Source organism: Oncorhynchus clarkii, chromosome 7, assembly GCF_045791955.1.
Source record: "Oncorhynchus clarkii lewisi isolate Uvic-CL-2024 chromosome 7, UVic_Ocla_1.0, whole genome shotgun sequence".
Lineage (NCBI taxonomy): Eukaryota > Metazoa > Chordata > Actinopteri > Salmoniformes > Salmonidae > Oncorhynchus > Oncorhynchus clarkii.
The window spans coordinates 44,421,933-44,442,723 of record NC_092153.1 but is presented as its reverse complement, the minus strand read 5'-3'; the positions used below and the strand labels follow the sequence as shown (position 1 = coordinate 44,442,723).

Here is a 20,791-nt window from a genome sequence, read left to right as displayed (position 1 = left end):
AATTGGGTTGAGGTTGGGTGATTGTGGAGGCCAGGTCATCTGATGCAGCACTCCATCACTCTCCTTCTTGGTCAAATAGCTCTTACACAGCCTGGAGGTGTGTTGGGTCATTGTCCTGTTGAAAAACAAATGATATTCCCACTAAGCACAAACCAGATGGGATGGCATATCGCTGCAGAATGCTGTGGTAGTCATACCAGTTGTGTGCCTTGAATTATAAATAAATCACAGACAGTGTCACCAGCAAAGCACACCCACCTCCATGCTTCACGGTGGGAACCACACATGCGGAAAGATCATCTACTCACCTACTCTGCGTCTCACAAAGACATGGTGCTTAGAACCAAAAATCGTGTTTATGCATTCATAAATCAAGTCCTTCCTTGAGTTGGGCTCTGGTAGGTAACAACTGTTGAGCATCTGAGCTTATGGTTGATTATGGTGGAAAGGGGTTGAGTGTGTGTGTGTGTGTGTGTGTGTGTGTGTGTGTGTGTGTGTGTGTGTGTGTGTGTGTGTGTGTGTGTGTGTGTGTGTGTGTGTGTGTGTGTATCCCACATCTGCTACTAGGGGGTAAGGATGTAAAGGACAATATAAGATTAATCACAATAATTGTTTGCTAAAATAATTATTGCTTGACAAAAATGTAATGCAATGGCAATCCTGGTTATAGGTAACAATCCTTTGCATGAACTGTCAACATTATTACACATATTAATTGTTAATGATGGAATTTAAGATACGTGAGAATTTTGAATATATATAGTTTTTGAATATCTATATGTAAAGAAAATTGATTGGAAATGTTTTTCGTTGTTGATCTGCTTCTGTTCTTCTTTTCGAAGGATGTGTCCTGGCCTCTCAGGGGGCCTAGGGATCCGATGGAACAGGGGTGGCCTGCCGGTCACTGGGATGACAACCCAACTTGGGATAGGGAGGGGCTTTAGTGGGTGGAATAGTGGAGAACAATTGGAGGGTCACTTAGTAGCAATGCAAATATCATGGTATATCTAAACTTAGCAAAAAAAGAAACGTCCTCTCACTGTCTGTCATGAGAATTTTCAGCTTTGACCAATCCCCGAGGTTTGTAAGACCCTGGGTTTAATAATAATTAGGCAAAGACTCAGTTTTTGCAAAAGGTTGGCTCTTTATTCACGAGAACGTTCTAAAATCAAAAAATGCAAAGACATGTAATTTTGTAACTCTCCCTCCCCCTTTCTACTACTACGAAACTACTGACACACAAACAGTAGGGGGATTACACACACACAGACACACAAACAGTAGGTGGGATGTATCCTTCCCCACAGTTCTCATTCCTGTTTATCACTACCAAGCTGGCAGTTTCATCCCCCTGAGATTAGGGGAACCTTGACAGGACTCCCTTTCCTGTTGTAATAGTTTAATTGTTCTCTGTGTTTTCTTAGTCATACACACACTAATTTCTACTTGTCTCGACCAAACCTTATTAGACTGAAGTTTATCTTTCTAATTCATTATACATGTTACATAATCTAATAATTACTAATAGTTCCGTTTATCTAATTATTCATTATATATGTTATATAATCTAATAATTATGTTTCAGGGTGGAATTCTTTAGTCATTACCTTAAACATGTAAATTACCTTATCACTGTCAACTGTGTTTATTTTCAGCAAACTTAACATGTGTGTAAATATTCAACAACTGAGACATAAACTGAACAAGTTCCACAGACACGTGACCAACAGAAATGGAATAATGTGTCCGTGAACAAAGGGGGGTCAAAATCAAAAGTAACAGTCAGCATCTGGTGTGGCCACCAGCTAAATTAAGTACTGCAGTGCATCTCCTCCTCATGGACTGCACCAGATTTGCCAGTTCTTGCTGTGAGATGTTACCCCACTATTCCACCAAGGCACCTGCAAGTTCCCAGACATTTCTTGGGGAAATGGCCCTAGCCCTCACCCTCCGATCCAACAGGTCCCAGACGTGCTCAATAAGATTGAGATCCGGGTTCTTCGCTCAAACATAGAACGAGCAGTATGGCTGGTGGCATTGTCATGTTGGAGGGTCATGTCAGGATGAGCATGCAGGGAGGGTACCACATGAGGGAGTAGGATGTCTTCCCTGTAATGCACAGCATTGAGATTGCCTGCAATGACAACAAGCTCAGTCCGATAATGCTGTGACACCGCCGCAGACCATGACGGACCCTCCACCTCCAAATCGATCTCACTCCAGAGTACAGGCCTCTGTGTAACGCTCATTCCTTCGATGATAAACGTGTATCCAACCATCACCCCTGGTGAGACAAAACCCCACCTTGTCAGTGAAGAGCACTTTTTGCCATTCCTGTCTGGTTCAGCAATGGTGGGTTTGTGCCCATAGGCGACGTTGTTGCCCGTGATGTCTGGTGAGGACCTGCCTTTCAACAGGCCTACAAGCCCTCAGTCCAGCCTCTCTCAGCCTATTGCGGACAGTCTAAGCACTGATGGAGGGATTGAGCGTTCCTGGTGTAACCGCAGGTGCGATGTTCGGATGTACCAATCCTGTGCAGGTGTTGTTACACGTGGTCTGCCACTGCGATGACAATCAGCTGTCCATCCTGTCTCCCTGTAGTCCTGTCTTAGGCGTCTCACGGTACGGACATTGCAATTTATTGCCCTGGCCACATCTGTAGTCCTCATGCCTCCTTGAAGCATGCCTAAGGCATGTTCACGCAGATGAGCAGGGACCCTGGGCATCTTTCTTTTGGTGTTTTTCAGAGTCAGTCTTTTTAGTATCCTAAGTTTTCATAACTGTGACCTTAATTGCCTACCGTCTGTAAACTGTTAGTGTCTTAAAACCTCTTCAGTCTACCCCCTCCTTTTTCGAACATTCTGTTAAAAATCGTGCAACTTTTCAGCGTCCTGCTACTCATGCCAGGAATATAGTATATGCATATGATTAGTATGTGTGGATAGAAAACACTCTGAAGTTTCTAAAACTGGTTAAATTACAGCTGTGACTATAACAGATCGTTTGTTTCCTCAAAAAACGCAAGAAAAACTGCTCTCTGAAAGCTAAAAATAATTTCCATGCGTCACTTTCATGGGTTGTTAAAAGGGCACAAAGTTAATTATGGATCTGCATGCAATTCCTACAGATTCCACACGATGTCGCCATTGTCGTCATTTTCAAGGGACTTTTTTCTTGGTAAATCCAACTAACTGGATTCCATTTCTTCCGGTCTCCACCAGGATGTTTTGAACGTGCACATTGGCAGCCATTGATTTGAAAACGAGGAGCTATTGAATATACATCGCCCTGTAATCATTTTGATAGATTATAAACGTTTACTAATACCTAAAGTTGGATTACAAAAGTATTTCGAAGTGTTTTGTGAAAGTTTATCGTCGACTTTTTTAATTTTAAAAAATGACGCAGCGTTTAAAAACAATGTTTTTTTCTGAATGACACAGCTTCCATAGAAAGCTATTTTGGGTATATATGGACCGATTTAAACGAAAAAAAGACCCAATAGTGATGTTTATGGGGCATATAGGAGTGCCAAGAAAGAAGCTCGTCAAAGGTAATGAATGTTTTATATTTTATTTCTGCGTTTTGTGTAGCGCCGGCTAAGCTATATCTTTGTTTACATCGCATTCAGGCATTTTGGGGTGTTGCATGCTATCAGATAATAGCTTCTCATGCTTTCGCCGAAAAGCATTTTAAAAATCTGACTTGTTGGCTAGGTTCACAACGAGTGTAGCTTTAATTCAATACCCTGCATGTGAATTTTGATGAACGTTTGAGTTTTAACGAGTACATTTAGCATTTAGCGTAGCGCATTTGCATTTCCAGGTGTCTACTTGAGACATCTGCGTCTCAAGTAGGAGCAAGAAGTTAATGACCGTTCCACAGGTGCATGTTCGTTCATTGTTTATGGTTCATTGAACAAGCATGGGAAACAGTGTTTAAACCCTTTACAATGAAGATCTGTGAAGTTATTTGGATTTTTACGAATTATCTTTGAAAGACAGGATCCTGAAAAAGGGACGTTTTATTTTTGTTGAGTTTATATGAACACTCAATCACTATCGTACTTTTTAATCTAACATTTACAAATATACAGTATATACTGTATATGCAGTTAAAGTCAGAAGTTGACATACACCTTAGCCAAATACATTTAAACTCAGTTTTTTAAAATTCCTGACATTTAATCCTAGTAAAGATTCCCTGTCTTAGGTGAATTAGGATCACCACTTTATTTTAAGAACGCGAAATATCAGAATAATATTGATAAATTAGTTAATTAAACTCTCTAATTGGAGTAAACTAGTGTACAGCAGTCTGATGGCCTAGAGATAGAAGCTGTTTTTCAGTCTCTCGGTCAAAGCTTTGATGCACCTGTACTAAACTCACCCTCTGGATGGTAGCGGTGTGAACAGGCAGTGGCTCGGGTGGTTGTTGTCCTTGATTATATTTTTGGCCTTCCTGTGACATCGGGTGCTGTAGGTGTCATGGAGGGCAGGTAGCTTTCCCCTGGTGATGCGTGGTGTTGCGTTGCGATGTGTTCTCAATTGTGCATCTGTAAAAGTTTGTCAGGGTTTTGGGTGACAAGCCAAATTTCTTCAGCCTCCTGAGGTTGAAGAGTCGCTGTTGCACCTTCTTCACCACACTGTCTGTTTGGGTGGACCATTTCAGTTTGTCTGTGATGTGTACGCCGAGGAACATAGAACTTTCCACCTTCTCCACTGCTGTCCCTTTGATGTGGATAGTTGGGTGCTCCTTCTGCTGTTTCCTGGTCCACAATCATCTCTTTTGTTTTGTTGATGTTGAGTGAGAGGTTCTTTTCCTGACACCACACTCCGAGTGCCCTCACCTCCTCACTGTAAGCTGTCTCGTCATTGTTGGTAATCAAGCCTACTACTGTTGTGTCATTTGCAAACTTGATGATCGAGTTGGAGGCGTGCATGGCCCAGCAGTCATGGGTGAACAGGGGGTATAGGAGGGGGCTGAGCACGCACCCTTGTGGGGTTCCAGTGTTGAGGTCAGCGAAGTGGAGATATTGTTTGCTACCTTCACCACCTGGGGGCGGCCCATCAGAAATTCCAGGACCCAGAGTGGTGTTGAGACCCAGGGCCTCCAACTTGATAATGAGCTTGGAGGGTACTGTGGTGTTGAATGCTGAGCAGTAGTCAATGAACAGCATTCTTACATAGGCATTCCTCTTGTCCAGATGGGATAGGAAAGTGTGCAGTGTGATGGTGATTGCATCGTCTGTGGACCTGTTGGGGCGGTATGCAAACTGAAGTGGGTCAAGGGTGACCGGCAAGGTGGAGGTGATATGATCATTGAGTAGTCTCTCAAAGCACTTCATGATGACAGAAGTGAGTGCTCAGTTATCTTTGCCTTCTTGGGTACAGGAACAATGGTGGCCATCATGAAGCATGTGGGGACAGCAGACTGGGATAGGGGGCAATTGAATATGTCCATAAACACACCAGCCTTGCGAGGATTAACACGTTTAAATGTTTCACTCATGTCAGCCACAGAAAAGGAGAGCGGGGTGGGGGGCACAGTCCTTGTTAGTGGGCCATGACAGTGGCACTGTATTATCCTCAAAACGGGCAAAGAAGGTTTTTAGTTTGTCTGGAAGCAATGACCGTGACGTGGCTGGTTTTCTTTTTGTAGTCCTTGATTTCCTGTAGATACTGCCACATACGTCTCGTGTTTGAGCCGTTGAATTGTGACACTTTGCCCCTGTACGGGCACTTCGCTTGTTTGATTGCTTTGCGGAGGGAATAACTACACTGTTAATATTCAGCCATATTCCCAGACATCTTTCCATGATTGAATGCGGTGGTTCGCGCTTTCAGTTTTGTGTGAATTCTGCCATCCATCCACAGTTTCTGGTTAGGGTAGGTTTTAATAGTCACAGTGGGTACAACATTTCCAATGCACTTCCTTATAAGCTCACTCACTGAGTCAGCGTGTAGATCGATGTTGTTCTCTGAGGCTGACCGGAACATATCCTAGTCCGCGTGATCAAAACAATCTTGAAGCTTGGATTCCGATTGGTCAGACCAGCGTTGAACGGTTCTATTCACTCGTACATCCTGTTTGAGTTTTTGCCTATAAGACGGTAGGAGCAAGATGGTGTCATGGTCGGATTTGCCAAAGGGAGGGCAGGGGAGGGCTTTGTATGCATCGCGGAAGTTAGAGTAGCAGTGATCGAGTGTTGGACTGGACATTGGTGAGTATTATACTTGGGAGCAGTGGGCGATGTGCACGTCTATGTAGCCTGACCAGGAAGCCGCTCCGTCTGCCCCTTCTGCTGCGCCTTTGTTTTGGGTCGGCTTCTGGGATTAGTTCCATTGTCCTTGGTGATGGTCCAAACAGAGGATCTGCTTCGGGAAAGTCGTAATCCTGGTGGTAATGTTGGTAAATTGACGTCGCTGTTATATCCAATAGTTCTTCCCGGCTGTATGTAATAAGACTTAAGATTTCCTGGGGTAACAATGTAAGAAATAATACATGAAAAAACAAAATACTGCATAGTTTCCTAAGGACGGGAAGCGAGGCGATCATCGCTGTCGGCGCCATTTTTTGATGTAATGTATACTCTTTTAACTATAACCATTTTAAATTTGCATTAATTAACATGGTTTTTAATGAGAACCATAGGAATACAGTGGTAGCTATTCAAAAATGTCCAGCTCCTTGGCCAATTAAGCTGCAATACCAACTTTAAAACTTGAAATTCTCGGACACCTTTATGAATTATTTAAATTTGCATGAATTAGAATAACACCTCATGGATTAAATGCTACTGATAGAATTTAAGTAGCCTTGTTCTCAAATTTGCTTTGTTAAAATCCCAAGCTACTCTTTAACCATTACAGCTACAAACATTAAAACAACTTTAGCATTTTCAAAACTTTATAAACTATAACAATTCAAATTAGCATATAATAACCGACCAACAGTAAAAGTAACTCTTGAACCGTTGTTCAGGCTGTTCAGGCTATCATATCTATCTATTAATCAACCATTCTTTCTATCTCCCTAATTTTTCAACTATAACCAGTGACTACCATTACTACTGCAGAAGCGAGTCTGGGTCAATTACAGTTTTTCTCAGTCGCTTTGGTGCATTTTTCACATCATCCCTAACATGTGCAAAATAATAAGTGCATTTCTCAGAACAATTTTTACAAACTGCAATATACAATAGATATGTTTCTAAAGCTAGTCAGTCACTAAAAATCCTTAGTACATCTCTCAAAAGAAAATATTCATGCCAATGATCATGTCAGTGTCATCAGAATGATAAGTCATTGAGTCATTGTTCACGAACAAGGTCGTCAAAATGTTTAGGCATGTTGTCAATGTAACTGTGTACTTTGACAGTATTACCTGATGTAAACTTAGGTTACAGTTTGGATGACAGTTACTGTATTGAAAATGCACAAGGCTGCACTTCTATGGCATATATCAATTTCAACAGTAATATTTACATATTACTGTATGTGGGTTATTGATTGAAAGAGAATGGACAACCCAAGGGGCACAAAAGAAAAAAAACTAAATTGGAAAGAAACACAGGAAACCACCCCTAAGGCACAACTTTGCCCGCAGACGTTCCTGACGTTCCTGTCTGTTGGACCACATATTCTCATCCACATCACACCGGATATTTTCCCTTCCAACGCAACGTGGAAAGAATCTTTTGGAATGCCTTATCCATCCTCTGCAGGCGTCTAGTCTACTGTGATGTCCTCACATGCTGCATCCATTGCAGCCAGCAGGGTCATCTGTGTGTGTGGCTGACGATCGTACACCTTCCACCTCCATGCTGAAAATAACTCCTCAATTGGGTTAAGGAATGATGAATAAGGTGGGAGGAATTATATGAGCATCCTCGGGTGGGTCACAAACCATTGCCTTATGATGTTTGATCGATGGAAACTCACATTATCACAAATTACCACATACTTTGGCAAATCCTCTCTAAACAGACCCCTCTCATCATTAGGAATGAGAGCCCTGTAGAGAGTCTCTAGAAAGAGTAGATGCTGGGTGTTTTATGGCCCTATAAGGGGGATATGGGTTAGGACACCATGCTCCAAAATAGCAGCACACATGGTGATATTTCCTCCCCGTTGGCCTGGCAAATCCACAGTAGCTCTGTGACCGATGATATTCCGACCCCGCCTTCTGCATTTGGTCAGGTTGAAGCCAGCCTCATCCACGTATAGAAAGTTGTGAGAGGGTTCACTTGATTCCAACTCCATTATACGCTATATCCCAGAACACACAGTTGAATTTGTTTTGGTAAGGAAGAGTGACATAAAATGTACATATATTGCATGTTCCTTCCACAGCAATGGAAATGTGTGCAGTTTGTGCTTACTGTACTATGAATCACTATAAAATGTTGCTGTAAAGTAGTTACATAGATATATGTTTTACCTGTACATACTGGTACCGTAGCTCCTTAACTCTGTACTCATTCCTTTGGAATGGTACACGGTACAGCTGTTTCATACTCATCTGGTTTCTATGCAGCGTCCTGTCGATGGTTGAGATGCTAACCGTATGGATGTTTTCAAAGACATCGTTGTCTTCTATAATGGTCCTCTGTATTTCCCTGAGTCTCATCGCATTGTTTGCTCGGACCATGGTGCAAATAGCCTCCTCCTGTTGAGGTGTGAAAAGGCGTCCTCTGCCACCGGTTTGAGGTAATCTTGCAGTCCTATGTGGGGAAAAATGCAGTGATGCATCGCACACTTTCACATAGACAAAAACTATGCGAACACACATTTTACTGTAAACATACAGGTGGGTGCATGTAAGATGCAGTATGTATCTGTATAGAGTATATTTCTGTATGCTGTGAAATACAAGTGGACTACTGTAATATGAAGCATTGTAGGAAGTATACAGTATACTGCGTATATACAGTAACAGTGCACTGTACATTGGTGGACATACCTGTTCTCTCTTCAAAACGTTTGAACTATTGAGGACACGGTTGATCTCCCAATATTCAGCTGCACCCTTCGACCCGCCTCAGCCATTGTAAGGCCATGATTGACAACATGGTCTACAATAGTGGCCCTTATGTCATCAGATATGCGCCCATGTACTCTTCTGCCTCTTCCTCTGTTTTGCCTTCCACCACGCATCCTTGCTCCTCTTCTTCCTCCTCTTGGCTGTTGACCCTATTCGTTTCCTGATCCATCCATTATTGGAAAATTGCAACTCTGTGTTGTGGTCTGTCTATATACAGTATGCTTGCCAATTGATTCTTCATGAGATGCACCTTTGAGCAATTTAGACAACTGGTTGATTGTTGGTTGAACTAACACTTTACATTCCTTCATGAGTGAGGGTCAATTTCACCTGCACGATTCATCAATTCACGTTTTTGTTCAAAAGGTCTAATAGAAATGTGTAAAACTATGCTTGACAGTTTATGACAAATAGTTAAACAATTTAGCATGTAATGGCTTATGCAAGGAACTAATGCCTAGATGTTTTGAGGGGTAAGACTATTCAACAGAGAACCATCTACTATATTTTGATCAACATGACATGAGCAATTGATAATGTGGAAAAAAGCTGACACAATTTGTTCAAAGGAATAAGAAATTGCTTTAATGATGTGCACAAGTGACTAGATGATTTGGAATTTGTACAAGTAGTATCAAGAATTGAACTTTTGATCTAAGAAATGCACCACAGCGACTGAGAAAAACTGTACAGTCTCCAGAACTTCAGAGAGGATCCTAAAATTCCACACCAATAACCATACAGGTTAGATTATAGGGCAAAGCAGTGGGGTAGTGTACCCTCCCCAGCATGACCTCTATCCCACATAGGGGAGGTATCAGGAAATATCCAATGTAGTTTAGTATTTGATTTGTAATCTGTGTAAGATCTTGAATTGTATAGGACAATGTCTGGAGTTAATTGAGCAGGTGTGGATATACTGCAAGCTATCTTCCCAATCTGCTTCAGAAACGTCAGTGCCTAGCTCTTCCTCCCATTTTTTCCTTAATGGCATCTGAAAATCGTCATATAGATGGGATATCAGTTTGCCTGAGGTGGCACATTTTTATGCATCTGTCAAACATTGAAGGTTTAGCATTTCCAAATGTAGGAAGATGTTTTCTAACATAGTCTCTAATCTGTAGGTACCTGAAAAAGTTACTTCTGGGAAGATGATACAGTAACTTTCCCACAGCAAATCAAAGGAGGCAAAGGTCCCTTCTATATAGTATCTAGCAGCAAGACCAGTAAATTCTATGGTTGCTAGGTAGATAGATACGGTGTTCTATCTAACTCCAGACAGCTGTTCAGTTCGACATGCAAAAAGTCTGTCAACAGGAAGTAGGCTACGAGCTGTCATATGACCATAACGTCTGCATCTCAATAATATCTACCTCAGAGGTCTCAATCTACATTTTTACTTCTTATACTATTGAGACTCAAACAATATTACACTTAGGTCTTATTTTTCCCCAGAAGATGGCGCACCATTACAGTGATTTATATATATTTTTTTTTATCTGACTTCAAGGTTCAGGTATGTGAATGCTTTGAAATTCTCAGGGGAAGGCTACTGTCTGACCAGCCAGGGCCAGTGTAGTGTGGATAATTTGTCTTATAATACTTCAACAAAATGAAAACAATCATCCACACTACCCATAACCTGGTTGGTCAGACAGTAGCCTAACTAAACGAGAGGCTCTAATGCTGCTTTCATAATGTGGTAATTTCAAGTTGTGATGTAGTAAATATCAGTTGGATACTTTCAAATGCATTGAAATAATGTTTTGTTGTTGCATTTAACTGATGAAAATGCTGTTATTGAGGTAATTTGTTTAGTAGGTGACTTCGGAGGTCATCATGTGGGAGAAGTCAGAGCTCGAGGATGATAGATGAGTTTCCCACTAGTAATTCCTAGTTCGAGGGGCTTTCAAGTGGATTTTTCCCAATCCTATGTGGTATTATAAGACAAAAATACTGACATTAGCCTATTAGGCAATATATGCACTTAGACCTACACAGTTTTAAAGCGATTTCTTAATTGCTACATCCATTTTTGGACTTGTAAGTTAAACAGGTAGCCTATTTCACAATTCAGATGGACAACTACAGTATATGTGCACTGTAAGGTCATGCTGCCAATGCAGTTCGACAACAATTCTAATAGACAACAGCCTATAATGGGTAAAAACATTCATATAGATCAGGGGTAGGCTTTAAACCTGGGGTTCTGGAGGTACTCGCTATTTACACTCACTGGAGTATCTGACATAAGCTTTAAAAAAAGAGAACCTGCCGCGAGTACCAGTGGTGGCAAGTGCTGCAGGCTGCTAGTAAGCTTTCTTGACTTGGACATTCATTTTTTCCAACACATGGGCTGTCACGTTCTGACCTCTATTTCCTTTGTTTTGTATGTAGTTAGTATGGTCAGGGCGTGAGTTGGGTGGGCAGTCTATGTTTGTTTTTCTATGATTTGGGTATTTCTATGTTTCGGCCTAGCATGGTTCTCAATCAGAGGCAGGTGTCATTAGTTGTCTCTGATTGAGAATCATACTTAGGTAGCCTGGGTTTCACTGTGTGTTTGTGGGTGATTGTTCCTGTCACTGTGTTTGTTGTCACAGGATAGGACTGTTTTGCGTTTTCACATTTCTTGTTTTTGTTAGTTTGTTCATGTGAAGTTATTTATTAAAACATGAATCAAAACAACCACGCTGCGCTTTGGTCCGCCTCTTGTACAGACGAACGTCATTACAGAAACACCCACCCCAACAGGACCAAGCGGCGTGGTAACGGGCAACGGCAAGAGGAGCAGCAGGAGAAGCAACAGAGGCAGCAGCAACAGGAGCAGCAGCAGCAGCAGCAGCAGTGGGAGAGGCGGCACTATTTGGAGAAATGGACATGGGAGGAAGATTTGGATGGTAAAGGACCTTGGGCTCAGCCAGGAGAATATCGCCGCCCCAAGGAAGAACGGGAGGCGGCGAAAGCGGAGAGGCGCTGGTATGAGGAGGCAGCGCGGCGTCGTGGATGGAAGCCTGAGAGTCAGCCCCAAAAATTTCTTGGGGGGGGGGGGCTAACAGGGAGTATGGCTACGCCAGGTAGGAGACCTTAGCCAACTTCCTGTGGTTACCGGGGGGCTTAGAGAGACCGGGCAGGCACCGTGTTATGCTGTGGAGCGCACGGTGTCCCCAGTGCGGGTGCACAGCCCGGTGCGGTACATTCCAGCTCCGCTATCGGCCGGGCTAGAGTGGGCATCGAGCCAAGTGCCATGAAGCCGGCTCTACGCATCTGGTCTCCAGTGCGTCTCCTTGGGCCGGCTTACATGGCACCAGCCTTGCGCACGGTGTCCCCGGTTCGCCTGCATAGCCCAGTGCGGGCTATTCCACCTCGCCGCACTGGCAGGGCGACCGGGACCATTCAACCGGGTAAGGTTGGGCAGGCTCGGTGCTCAAGAGCTCCAGTGCGCCTGCACGGCCCGGTCTATCCGTCACCACCTCCACGCACCAGCCCTCCGGTGGCAGCCCCCCCATACCAGGCTGTCTCTCCGGCCCATCCTTACAGGGTCTCCCGCCTCTCCAGCGCTGCCGGAGTCTCCCGCCTCTCCGGCGCTACCAGAGCCTTCCTCCTGTCCAGCGCTGCCGGAGCCTCCGGCCTGTCCAGCGCTGCCGGAGCCTCCCGCCTGTCCGGCGCCTCTGCCGGAGCCTCCCGCCTGTCCGGCGCCTCTGCCGGAGCCTCCCGCCTGTCCGGCGCCTCTGCCGGAGCCTCCCGCCTGTCCGGCGCCTCTGCCGCAGCCTCCCGCCTGTCCGGCGCCTCTGCCGGAGCCTCCCGCCTGTCCGGCGCCGCTGCCGGAGCCTCCCGCCTGTCCGGCGCCGCTGCCGGAGCCTCCCGCCTGTCCGGCTCCGCTGCCGGAGCCCCTCTGTCCCGAGCAGCTGCCCCTCTGTCCCGAGCAGCTGCCCCTCTGTCCCGAGCAGCTGTCCCTCTGTCCCGAGCAGCTGCCCCACCTCTGTCCCGAGCTGCCCCTCTGTCCCAGACAGCCCCTCTGTCCAGTGGGGTCATTGAGAAGGGTGGCCATGGTGAGAAAGCCACGGAGGCGGACAATAAGGCGGACTAAGACAATGGTGAAGTGGGGTCCGCGTCCCGCGCCAGAGCCGCCACCGCGGACAGACGCCCACCCAGACCCTCCCCTATAGGTCAAGGTTTTGCGGCCGGAGTCCGCACCTTTGGGGGGGGGGGGGGGGGTACTGTCACGTTCTGACCTCTATTTCCTTTGTTTTGTATGTAGTTAGTATGGTCAGGGCGTGAGTTGGGTGGGCAGTCTATGTTTGTTTTTCTATGATTTGGGTATTTCTATGTTTCGGCCTAGTATGGTTCTCAATCAGAGGCAGGTGTCATTAGTTGTCTCTGATTGAGAATCATACTTAGGTAGCCTGGGTTTCACTGTGTGTTTGTGGGTGATTGTTCCTGTCACTGTGTTTGTTGTCACAGGATAGGACTGTTTTGCGTTTTCACATTTCTTGTTTTTGTTAGTTTGTTCATGTGAAGTTATTTATTAAAACATGAATCAAAACAACCACGCTGCGCTTTGGTCCGCCTCTCGTACAGACGAACGTCATTACATGGGCTAACCTTTGTATAACCAGCTGAATAAGAGTTTAAAAAAATATATATACATTCTACCAAATATTTTCATTTAAAAATGTTGATTATTCTTGCCATTATCATTCACCCAATGATAAGACAAGATGTGATTTTAAAAAACTGTAGGCTACAGGATTTGTGAGGTAAAGGCCTACAATAAGTATAGGCCTATTGGTTCTGTTGGTTGGCTCTTATTTTCTGATGAATAGGCTATATAAAATGTTATCAGGGAACTTTCACTAACTGATAAAACTTACAATCACTCAAAAATATTATTGAATATTAGCCTACAGATGTCTAATATGATGAAGACCATCAATCCACTATTTTGTCTATCAATCTATCAATCAATCCACATGTAAAAAAAAAATGTCAGGTAGTCATATAATACCCTATGTGTCTGATATTGCATCTCTTAATAAAAAAAGTAGTTTGTGTTTGGAACATGATACTGTTTAGTTGTTTACAGCAAACTGCTTGAATTCATTTTAGATAAAACTACACTAAATATATTCACATCACCAAATAATTTATTAAAACACACTGTTTTGCAATGAAGGTCTACAGTAGCTTCAACAGCACTCTTTAGGGTAGCACCATGTTGTAGCCGGAGGACAGCTAGCTTCCGTACTCTTCTGGGTAAATTGCCTTCAATACAAAATTATGACAACTTCCACATCAAAGGATCAGAGAATGATCTGGTACTGAAAGGATAAGCTACAGCTAGCTAGTATTGCAGTGCATAAAATGTGGTGAGTAGTTGACTCAAAGACAGAGAAAGACAATAGTTTAACAGTTTTTAACAAATTAATTTCTTAAAAAATGAAGGAGAAGCAAGAGAGAGAGCGAGAGATATTTAGTATTTTTTAAAACGTTCACTTACTTAGCTAGCTAGCTAGCTAGTTTAGCCTACTGAAACACCCGGCTCAAACAGAGGGATGCTATGTTACCTAGCTGCCTATGATGTGATCTTCCTGTCCGGATTGGCGCCCCCCCTTGGGGTGTCCTGTGGCGGAGATCATTGTGAGCTATACTTGGCCTTGTCTCGGGATGGTAATTTGGTGGCTGACGATATCCCTCTAGTGGTGTGGGGGCTGTGCTTTGGCAAAGTGGGTGGGGTTATATCCAGCCTGTTTGGTCCTGTCCGGGGTTATCGTCGGACGGGGCCACAGTGTCTCCCGACCCCTCCTGTCTCAGCCTCCAGTATTTATGCTGCAGTAGTTCATGTGTCGGGGGGCTAGGGTCAGTTTGTTATATCTGGAGTATTTCTCCTGTCTTATCCGGTGTCCTGTGTGAATTTAAGTATGCTCTCTCTAATTATCTTTTTCTCTCTTTCTTTCTTTATTTCTCTCTTTCTTTCTTTCTCTCTCTCGGAGGACCTGAGCCCGAGGACCATGCCTCAGGACTACCTGGGCTGATGACTCCTTGCTGTCCCCAGTCCACCTGGCCGTGCTTCTGCTCCAGTTCCAACTGTTCTGCCTGCGGCTATGGAACCCTGACCTGTTCATGCTACATGTCCCAGACCTGCTGTTTTCAACTCTCTAGAGACAGCAGGAGCGGGAGAGATGCTCTGAATAATCGGTTAAGAAAAGCTAACTGACATTTACTTCTGAGGTGCTGACATGTTGCACCCTCGACAACCACTGTGATTATTATTATTTGACCCTGCTGGTGGTCATCTATGAACATTTGAACATCTTGGCCATGTTCTGTTACAATCTCCACCCGGGCACAGCCAGAAGAGGACTGACCACCCCTCATAGCCTGGTTCCTCTCTAGGTTTCTTCCTAGGTTCTGGCCTTTCTAGGGAGTTTTTCCTAGCCACTGTGCTTCTACATTTGCATTGCTTGCTGTTTGGGGTTTTAGGCTGGGTTTCTGTACAGCACTTTGTGACATCAGCTAATGTAAGAAGGGCTTTATATATACATTTGATTGATTGACTAACCAACACAAACGCTGGAACTCTTCCAAGTCAAGGTAAGCTTTTGATTTTATTAATTTATTGCCACCGGGGTCCACTGGTGTAGCTGCTAAACTGCTTACTGAACTGCTTACTGACTGTACACTAACGTTACTGCATGATTGTATTGGGTTTACTAACGCATTTGTTCTATTAGCTATGTTGACTATGACGTTACTTTAGCTATTATGGTGACAATGATGTAGGCTGTGTGTAGTGGTTATGGTTTGTTTTGGAAAGGCTTGTTCACCTGGTCACATACAGCTAATGCATTAAATTCCACAAGCGAAAGGGAAAAGGTGAGAGGAGGAGAGCGCATAGATGCGAGAAGGAATACAACGTGGCTGCTATGAAAGTGAACATTGTTAACGTGTGATCAGTGGTGTATTCATTCCACCGATTCTATTGAAAAACGTTACTTAAATGGGAGCAAACGGAACGAAACAGGGATAAACATACCTGAATTTGTCCAATAGAAACTCTCATTTGCAACTGTTAGACAAATGATTACACCCTAGATGAGCTAAATGCAGGTAAGACTATGCAATGCGGTATTGAATGTGCCACTGTCTATCACCTTAAATTTGTATTTCGACCTGTGTGCAACTACGTTGTAAACTTCCATTCATGGGTTAGATTGTAGCAACTTCCTGATGGGAAATAGGGAAAATTCTAGTATCATGTAGCCTGGATCTATCAATGTTACATTGAACTGAGTGAATGGAGTATGAATAACAGTTATCCAATATGCGGTAATAGAAAAGGCCACGCTAATTAAATTGTTTTTTAATTGTCCTCCCTCATCTTATTGGCGCTGACCGCCACTGGATGAGAAGCCAGTTTGGGTTGCTTTGCTGTGCAACATGCTAAAGTGTTCTACCAAGATTCCGACCCAGACACTTATTTCCACAGGGGAAAAAAAACATCTTTATTAATATCTTTAAAAATGTATGTCAACAGTACTAGACAAAATATGTACAACAAGCAACCATCTGTTAGATCCTAAAATACAAATCCAAGTACCTCGTTCCATATAAAACTAACATTTTGCCTTAACGTTACATTCACTCTCCTCTCTTTGCCACAGACTCAATAATTAATACAAATACAGTTAGACATCTGCCATAATTGTTGTCTGCTATGAACAAGTAAAGGCAACAGCATAAACTTAGATCAGGACAGAATTTTGACCAGAAAGGAAATTAATAATGAGCATGATGCAAATCAGGTCTTAGCACAATGCTATGTACACATTCTCTTGGCATAGAGCAAAATGGGCAGCTAAAACTCTCTCCGTCTAGTCACAATGAAAATACACTCTGTAGGTCATGTATCAAAAATAGATATGTACAAGTAGTATAAACAAAATAAGTACAAGACATCACCTCACAAGAACTACTTGCACGAATGGTAGTGAGTTACAAACTCAAAACTAAAATCACTTCTGTATTTACATCATGAGTGACACAGAACAGGTCCGGTGACACCATCCTGACTTGTTTAAAGAATAAAAATCAATTTAGCTGCAAGGTACACTTGGTGGGTGAAGAGGGAGCAATGGATTTTGTGACTACCCTGGTCAACATAAACCAGAGACATATTTGGTAGCATTCTAGTCTAAAGGACGGTCTGTTGCAGTTTCAGTTTCATCCTCCAGTGACAGGTTTACAACACGTAGAAACTCAAGCAGCATCTACAGGGGTTTCGTTACAATTCTTACATTCATTACAGACTGATGTGTGCAAAGGGCAGGTCCGAATGGCTGGGGGCTGTGCTGTCTGCGCATCACATTCTGGGTTTAACTCTGAGATTAAACAGAAGTGCAGAGAAACCATCCCCACGGTAAGTCTCACCCTCAAACACTTTTGTCATGTCCTTGTGTAGACCATCTCTTTACAGTTACTCAGAACTTTGCAACAGGTCATATTTGAGCCTCTAAAGGGACTGAGCTTCAGTGCTGACTGGCTCCAAGGCTCCTCTCGGTGTATGGGTGCTAGCTTGGAGGGCGGTGGCTACTGTGTTTGTGTGTAACAGTTGCTGTTTGCTCTCAAAGGGAGAATGTGGGCTGAGGGGTGAAACAGCTGCTTGCTGGTGCTCTTGTCTTTGTTTTCCCATTCCCTGGATGCCTTCCAGCAGGCAATTCATTCAACACCAAATATTCATAGAGCAGGGTGCAAACAACAAAAGTGTATCAGTCTTTGGATTCCAAGTTCATGGGGGGGACTTGCTTTAAAGCTTGGAAGAGAGCTGGTGAATCCATAGGTGTCTGGTGGTGTGCCGGGGAACCTGGCCTGGGCGACATTACCAGGTTTTGGGGTAGTTTCTCTGGAGACAAGCTGGCTGCAGAGCCACTCATGCCTGGGTACAAAAGGGGCATGCCCCCTTGGTACCAGCACTTCTCCAGCATGGGCCATGCTGCAGCCATTTGGGGGATGAGGTAGAAGGGCATGCAGAGTGGGGTCTGGTGTTGGGAGAAGCTCATGTAGCTTCCGTGGCTGCTGACCACCTGTCCAGAGGAAGACTCATCCTCTGAGGAGTCAGCTCTTAACCTCTTGATCTGGGGCTCATCACCCTCCTGCTTGATGCCACCTCCTGCCATCCGCTCAGCCACATCATACTTGAGCTCCCCCTCCTTGCCGTAGCAGCTTGTGCGTTGGCCTTTGGGGTCCCGTTTCTCGTGTTCCCCTCCATAGCCACTGTCAGTGTCTGTGTCACTGCCACTCTGCTCCCCATGTCCGTGGGGGTATGTCCTTTGAATGACAGACACAAAGTTCTTGGCGTTACCCTCGTTGCCCTTAGGCGGATGACCAGCAGGCTTTTCCATGCTCTCTGCGGGTTTGTGGGTAGACTCTTCTGGCTGGGGCCTGGGTGGACCCTGGATCACCTCTGATGCTACTTTCTGGAGATGGCTGATCATGTGGGAGGGGATCAGGTGGTCTTTGCTGCTCTCCTGGTTAGCCAGGTACTGGAGGACCTCCTTAGCACAGACGTGGAAACCAAGGCGGAACATCTCCTCACTGTTCTCTGAGCTAACACTGCTCTGATCACCTGTGAGAAACAAAGTCATATCAGATATATTCAATAATACTACATTTTTGGCAATGAAACCACGTCTCGATGGTATGTCAATAACAAATAATACTATTGATCGGGGGGAATAAGGTGTAGCCCATAATAAAATGAAACAGTGTGTCTCACGGTGTCAAACTTACTGATTTGCATGCCATTCTGTAATGCAATGATTTTCTGCTGCTGCTGATCCAGGAGAGTGCTCAGGGCTTTCACATGCTTCAGGGTGAGTTCCAACACCACAGCTTTCTCCAAATGGCCCAGAGTCTAAAACAGGAAAACCTTCCATAAGCATGTTGATCTTTCTTATGTAACACTTTCAGCAGCTGAACAAAGGACAAACCACCACAGAGGGGAAGGCAGGGAATCCGCACACACCAACATTCAAACACAATGCAATAAATATAACTTAAAAGCATAGTTGATCAATGTATTATTTATGTAATATGTATTGTTTTTAAAGGCTTTGTGTCAATATGTGTAGGCAGTTAAATTAATTAATTATAATTAGCCAAACTTTGAGGTATGATAATATGAACAATTATTGATATAATAATAATAATAATAATAATAATACAACTCATTTACAAAAGGCAACAGTAAACACGTCATCCCCCACACATGATGCAGATTTCAGTTAATTACTATAGCTCCCGCCTTGGGCCAATCAATCAGTGTAATTTTGTAAATTACCGAACTCTATGGCAAAGAGCATAATTCACCCACGTTTAGTCAACATCGGCCCCGTGCTGTCTAAGATATCGCGTTTAACGTACGATCGAACGAACGGTCGGAGACAGATCAACAGTCCCGTCCCGATTTCATAGTGGGAGATAATTATGAGATGAAAAAAAAATCGAATAATAACTTTCCTTTGTCATATCAGGCAAAATGTTTGAATTAAATGTCAGACTTAATCAAGGCAATGATTTGACCAAACAAAGCAAACGTGAACCAGGTGGCGCTAGACCTTTTGCATTGCTATTACATAGTCAGTACACATGAACGTCGTACTCACTGCAAGTTTGAGATGTTCAGGCAATAAATCCTTCAGTTGGGCAATGCATTCATTGATTCTGTCACGTCTTTTCTTCTCAATCAATCGGTGGGGTAACTTGTATGACTCCTGCGGGGAAACGTGCATACATTTGTAAGTCAATGTGTAACATATATTCAATATGGAATAAGAACGAATATACTACCAAATATGAACATGTTGTTTTAAACTAAATGAACAAAATGTTTAAAGTAAAGAACTGTAGCATACCTTACTGTCTTCCCCGCGCTTCAAACCCCGTCGGGGTTTGTACACGTACATTGGGAAATCCATTCTATAGGACAATGAGAATAAAATATTGATAAGAAATCATGCTTAAAGTTATTTATTTATTTACACAACAATACCAGGTTGTTTTGCAATGTCATAGTGCATAAATTACCAGCTGGTTCTGGGGACTTACCCTTGCATGTCTGCCATCTCCAGCAACTGGTGTTTTGCCATACAAGGAGGAGGTTGTGCACTTGTAATCCTCTCCATGTTGCGTCTTTATTAAATCCAAATATTGGTCTTCAAAAAATACAACCCTAAAAATAGGCTTCTTCAGATCTGTTTCAATAGTCAGCAAATATTGTAATTTAAGAAAGATATATTTTTCTTCTTCTTCTTGCTATTGTTGTTATGTTCTTCTATTCAATAGTTAACACTTTTTCTATAAAGAATAATCTTTCAACAGGCTATTGCTTTGCAGACTGTCAATGTGATGGTGTCACTCTGAGATCTAAGCACAGCAATGGTTTAGAAGCTCTACTCCCTGATAAATGTGTGAGAGAGGGTTGGTTTGGTCTACGTGTTAAATAAACCCTGTGACGAGACAGTCTCTCCGTTGGATAGCTGACCTACCTCCGTCACATGAGCCTCACGTGTTGGACGGCGCTTCCAACCCATCCCCTTTCTGTGCGATCTGCACGAGAATAGCCCTCCCTCTTATTCTAGCGGGCTGGGTTTATGCTTCGTTGGCTGTGGAGTCACGTGTACCACCATGCTACAGCTACGCCACGAGACTTTAAAACAACTCGAGGCAGAACGTGCACGTCCACCATGTT

General features: G+C 43.6%; 1 protein-coding gene across 1 annotated transcript; it reads right to left on the bottom strand.

Annotated features, from left to right (window-relative positions):
• Positions 1-16,522: 16,522 nt before the first annotated feature.
• Positions 16,523-20,554, bottom strand: LOC139413353 (class E basic helix-loop-helix protein 40-like). Its single transcript, XM_071160612.1, has 5 exons — positions 20,149-20,554; positions 19,956-20,019; positions 19,707-19,814; positions 18,832-18,955; positions 16,523-18,667 (listed from the first exon to the last, which is right to left on the bottom strand). Exons 1-5 carry the CDS (start codon positions 20,223-20,225, stop codon positions 17,811-17,813), a joined length of 1,230 nt encoding a protein of 409 aa, XP_071016713.1. The 5' UTR covers positions 20,226-20,554; the 3' UTR covers positions 16,523-17,810.
• Between the last annotated feature and the right edge of the window lie 237 nt (positions 20,555-20,791).

Bases quoted from the DNA above. Each gene is read 5' to 3' on its own strand.
- LOC139413353 (XM_071160612.1), bottom strand. From the start codon at position 20,225: ATGGAGAGGATTACAAGTGCACAACCTCCTCCTTGTATGGCAAAACAC. The intron at 20,020-20,148 runs GTAAGTCCCCAG...ATTGTCCTATAG, and splicing joins GAGATGGCAGACATGCAAGG to AATGGATTTCCCAATGTACG. The intron at 19,815-19,955 runs GTATGCTACAGT...GTTTCCCCGCAG, and splicing joins AGCGCGGGGAAGACAGTAAG to GAGTCATACAAGTTACCCCA.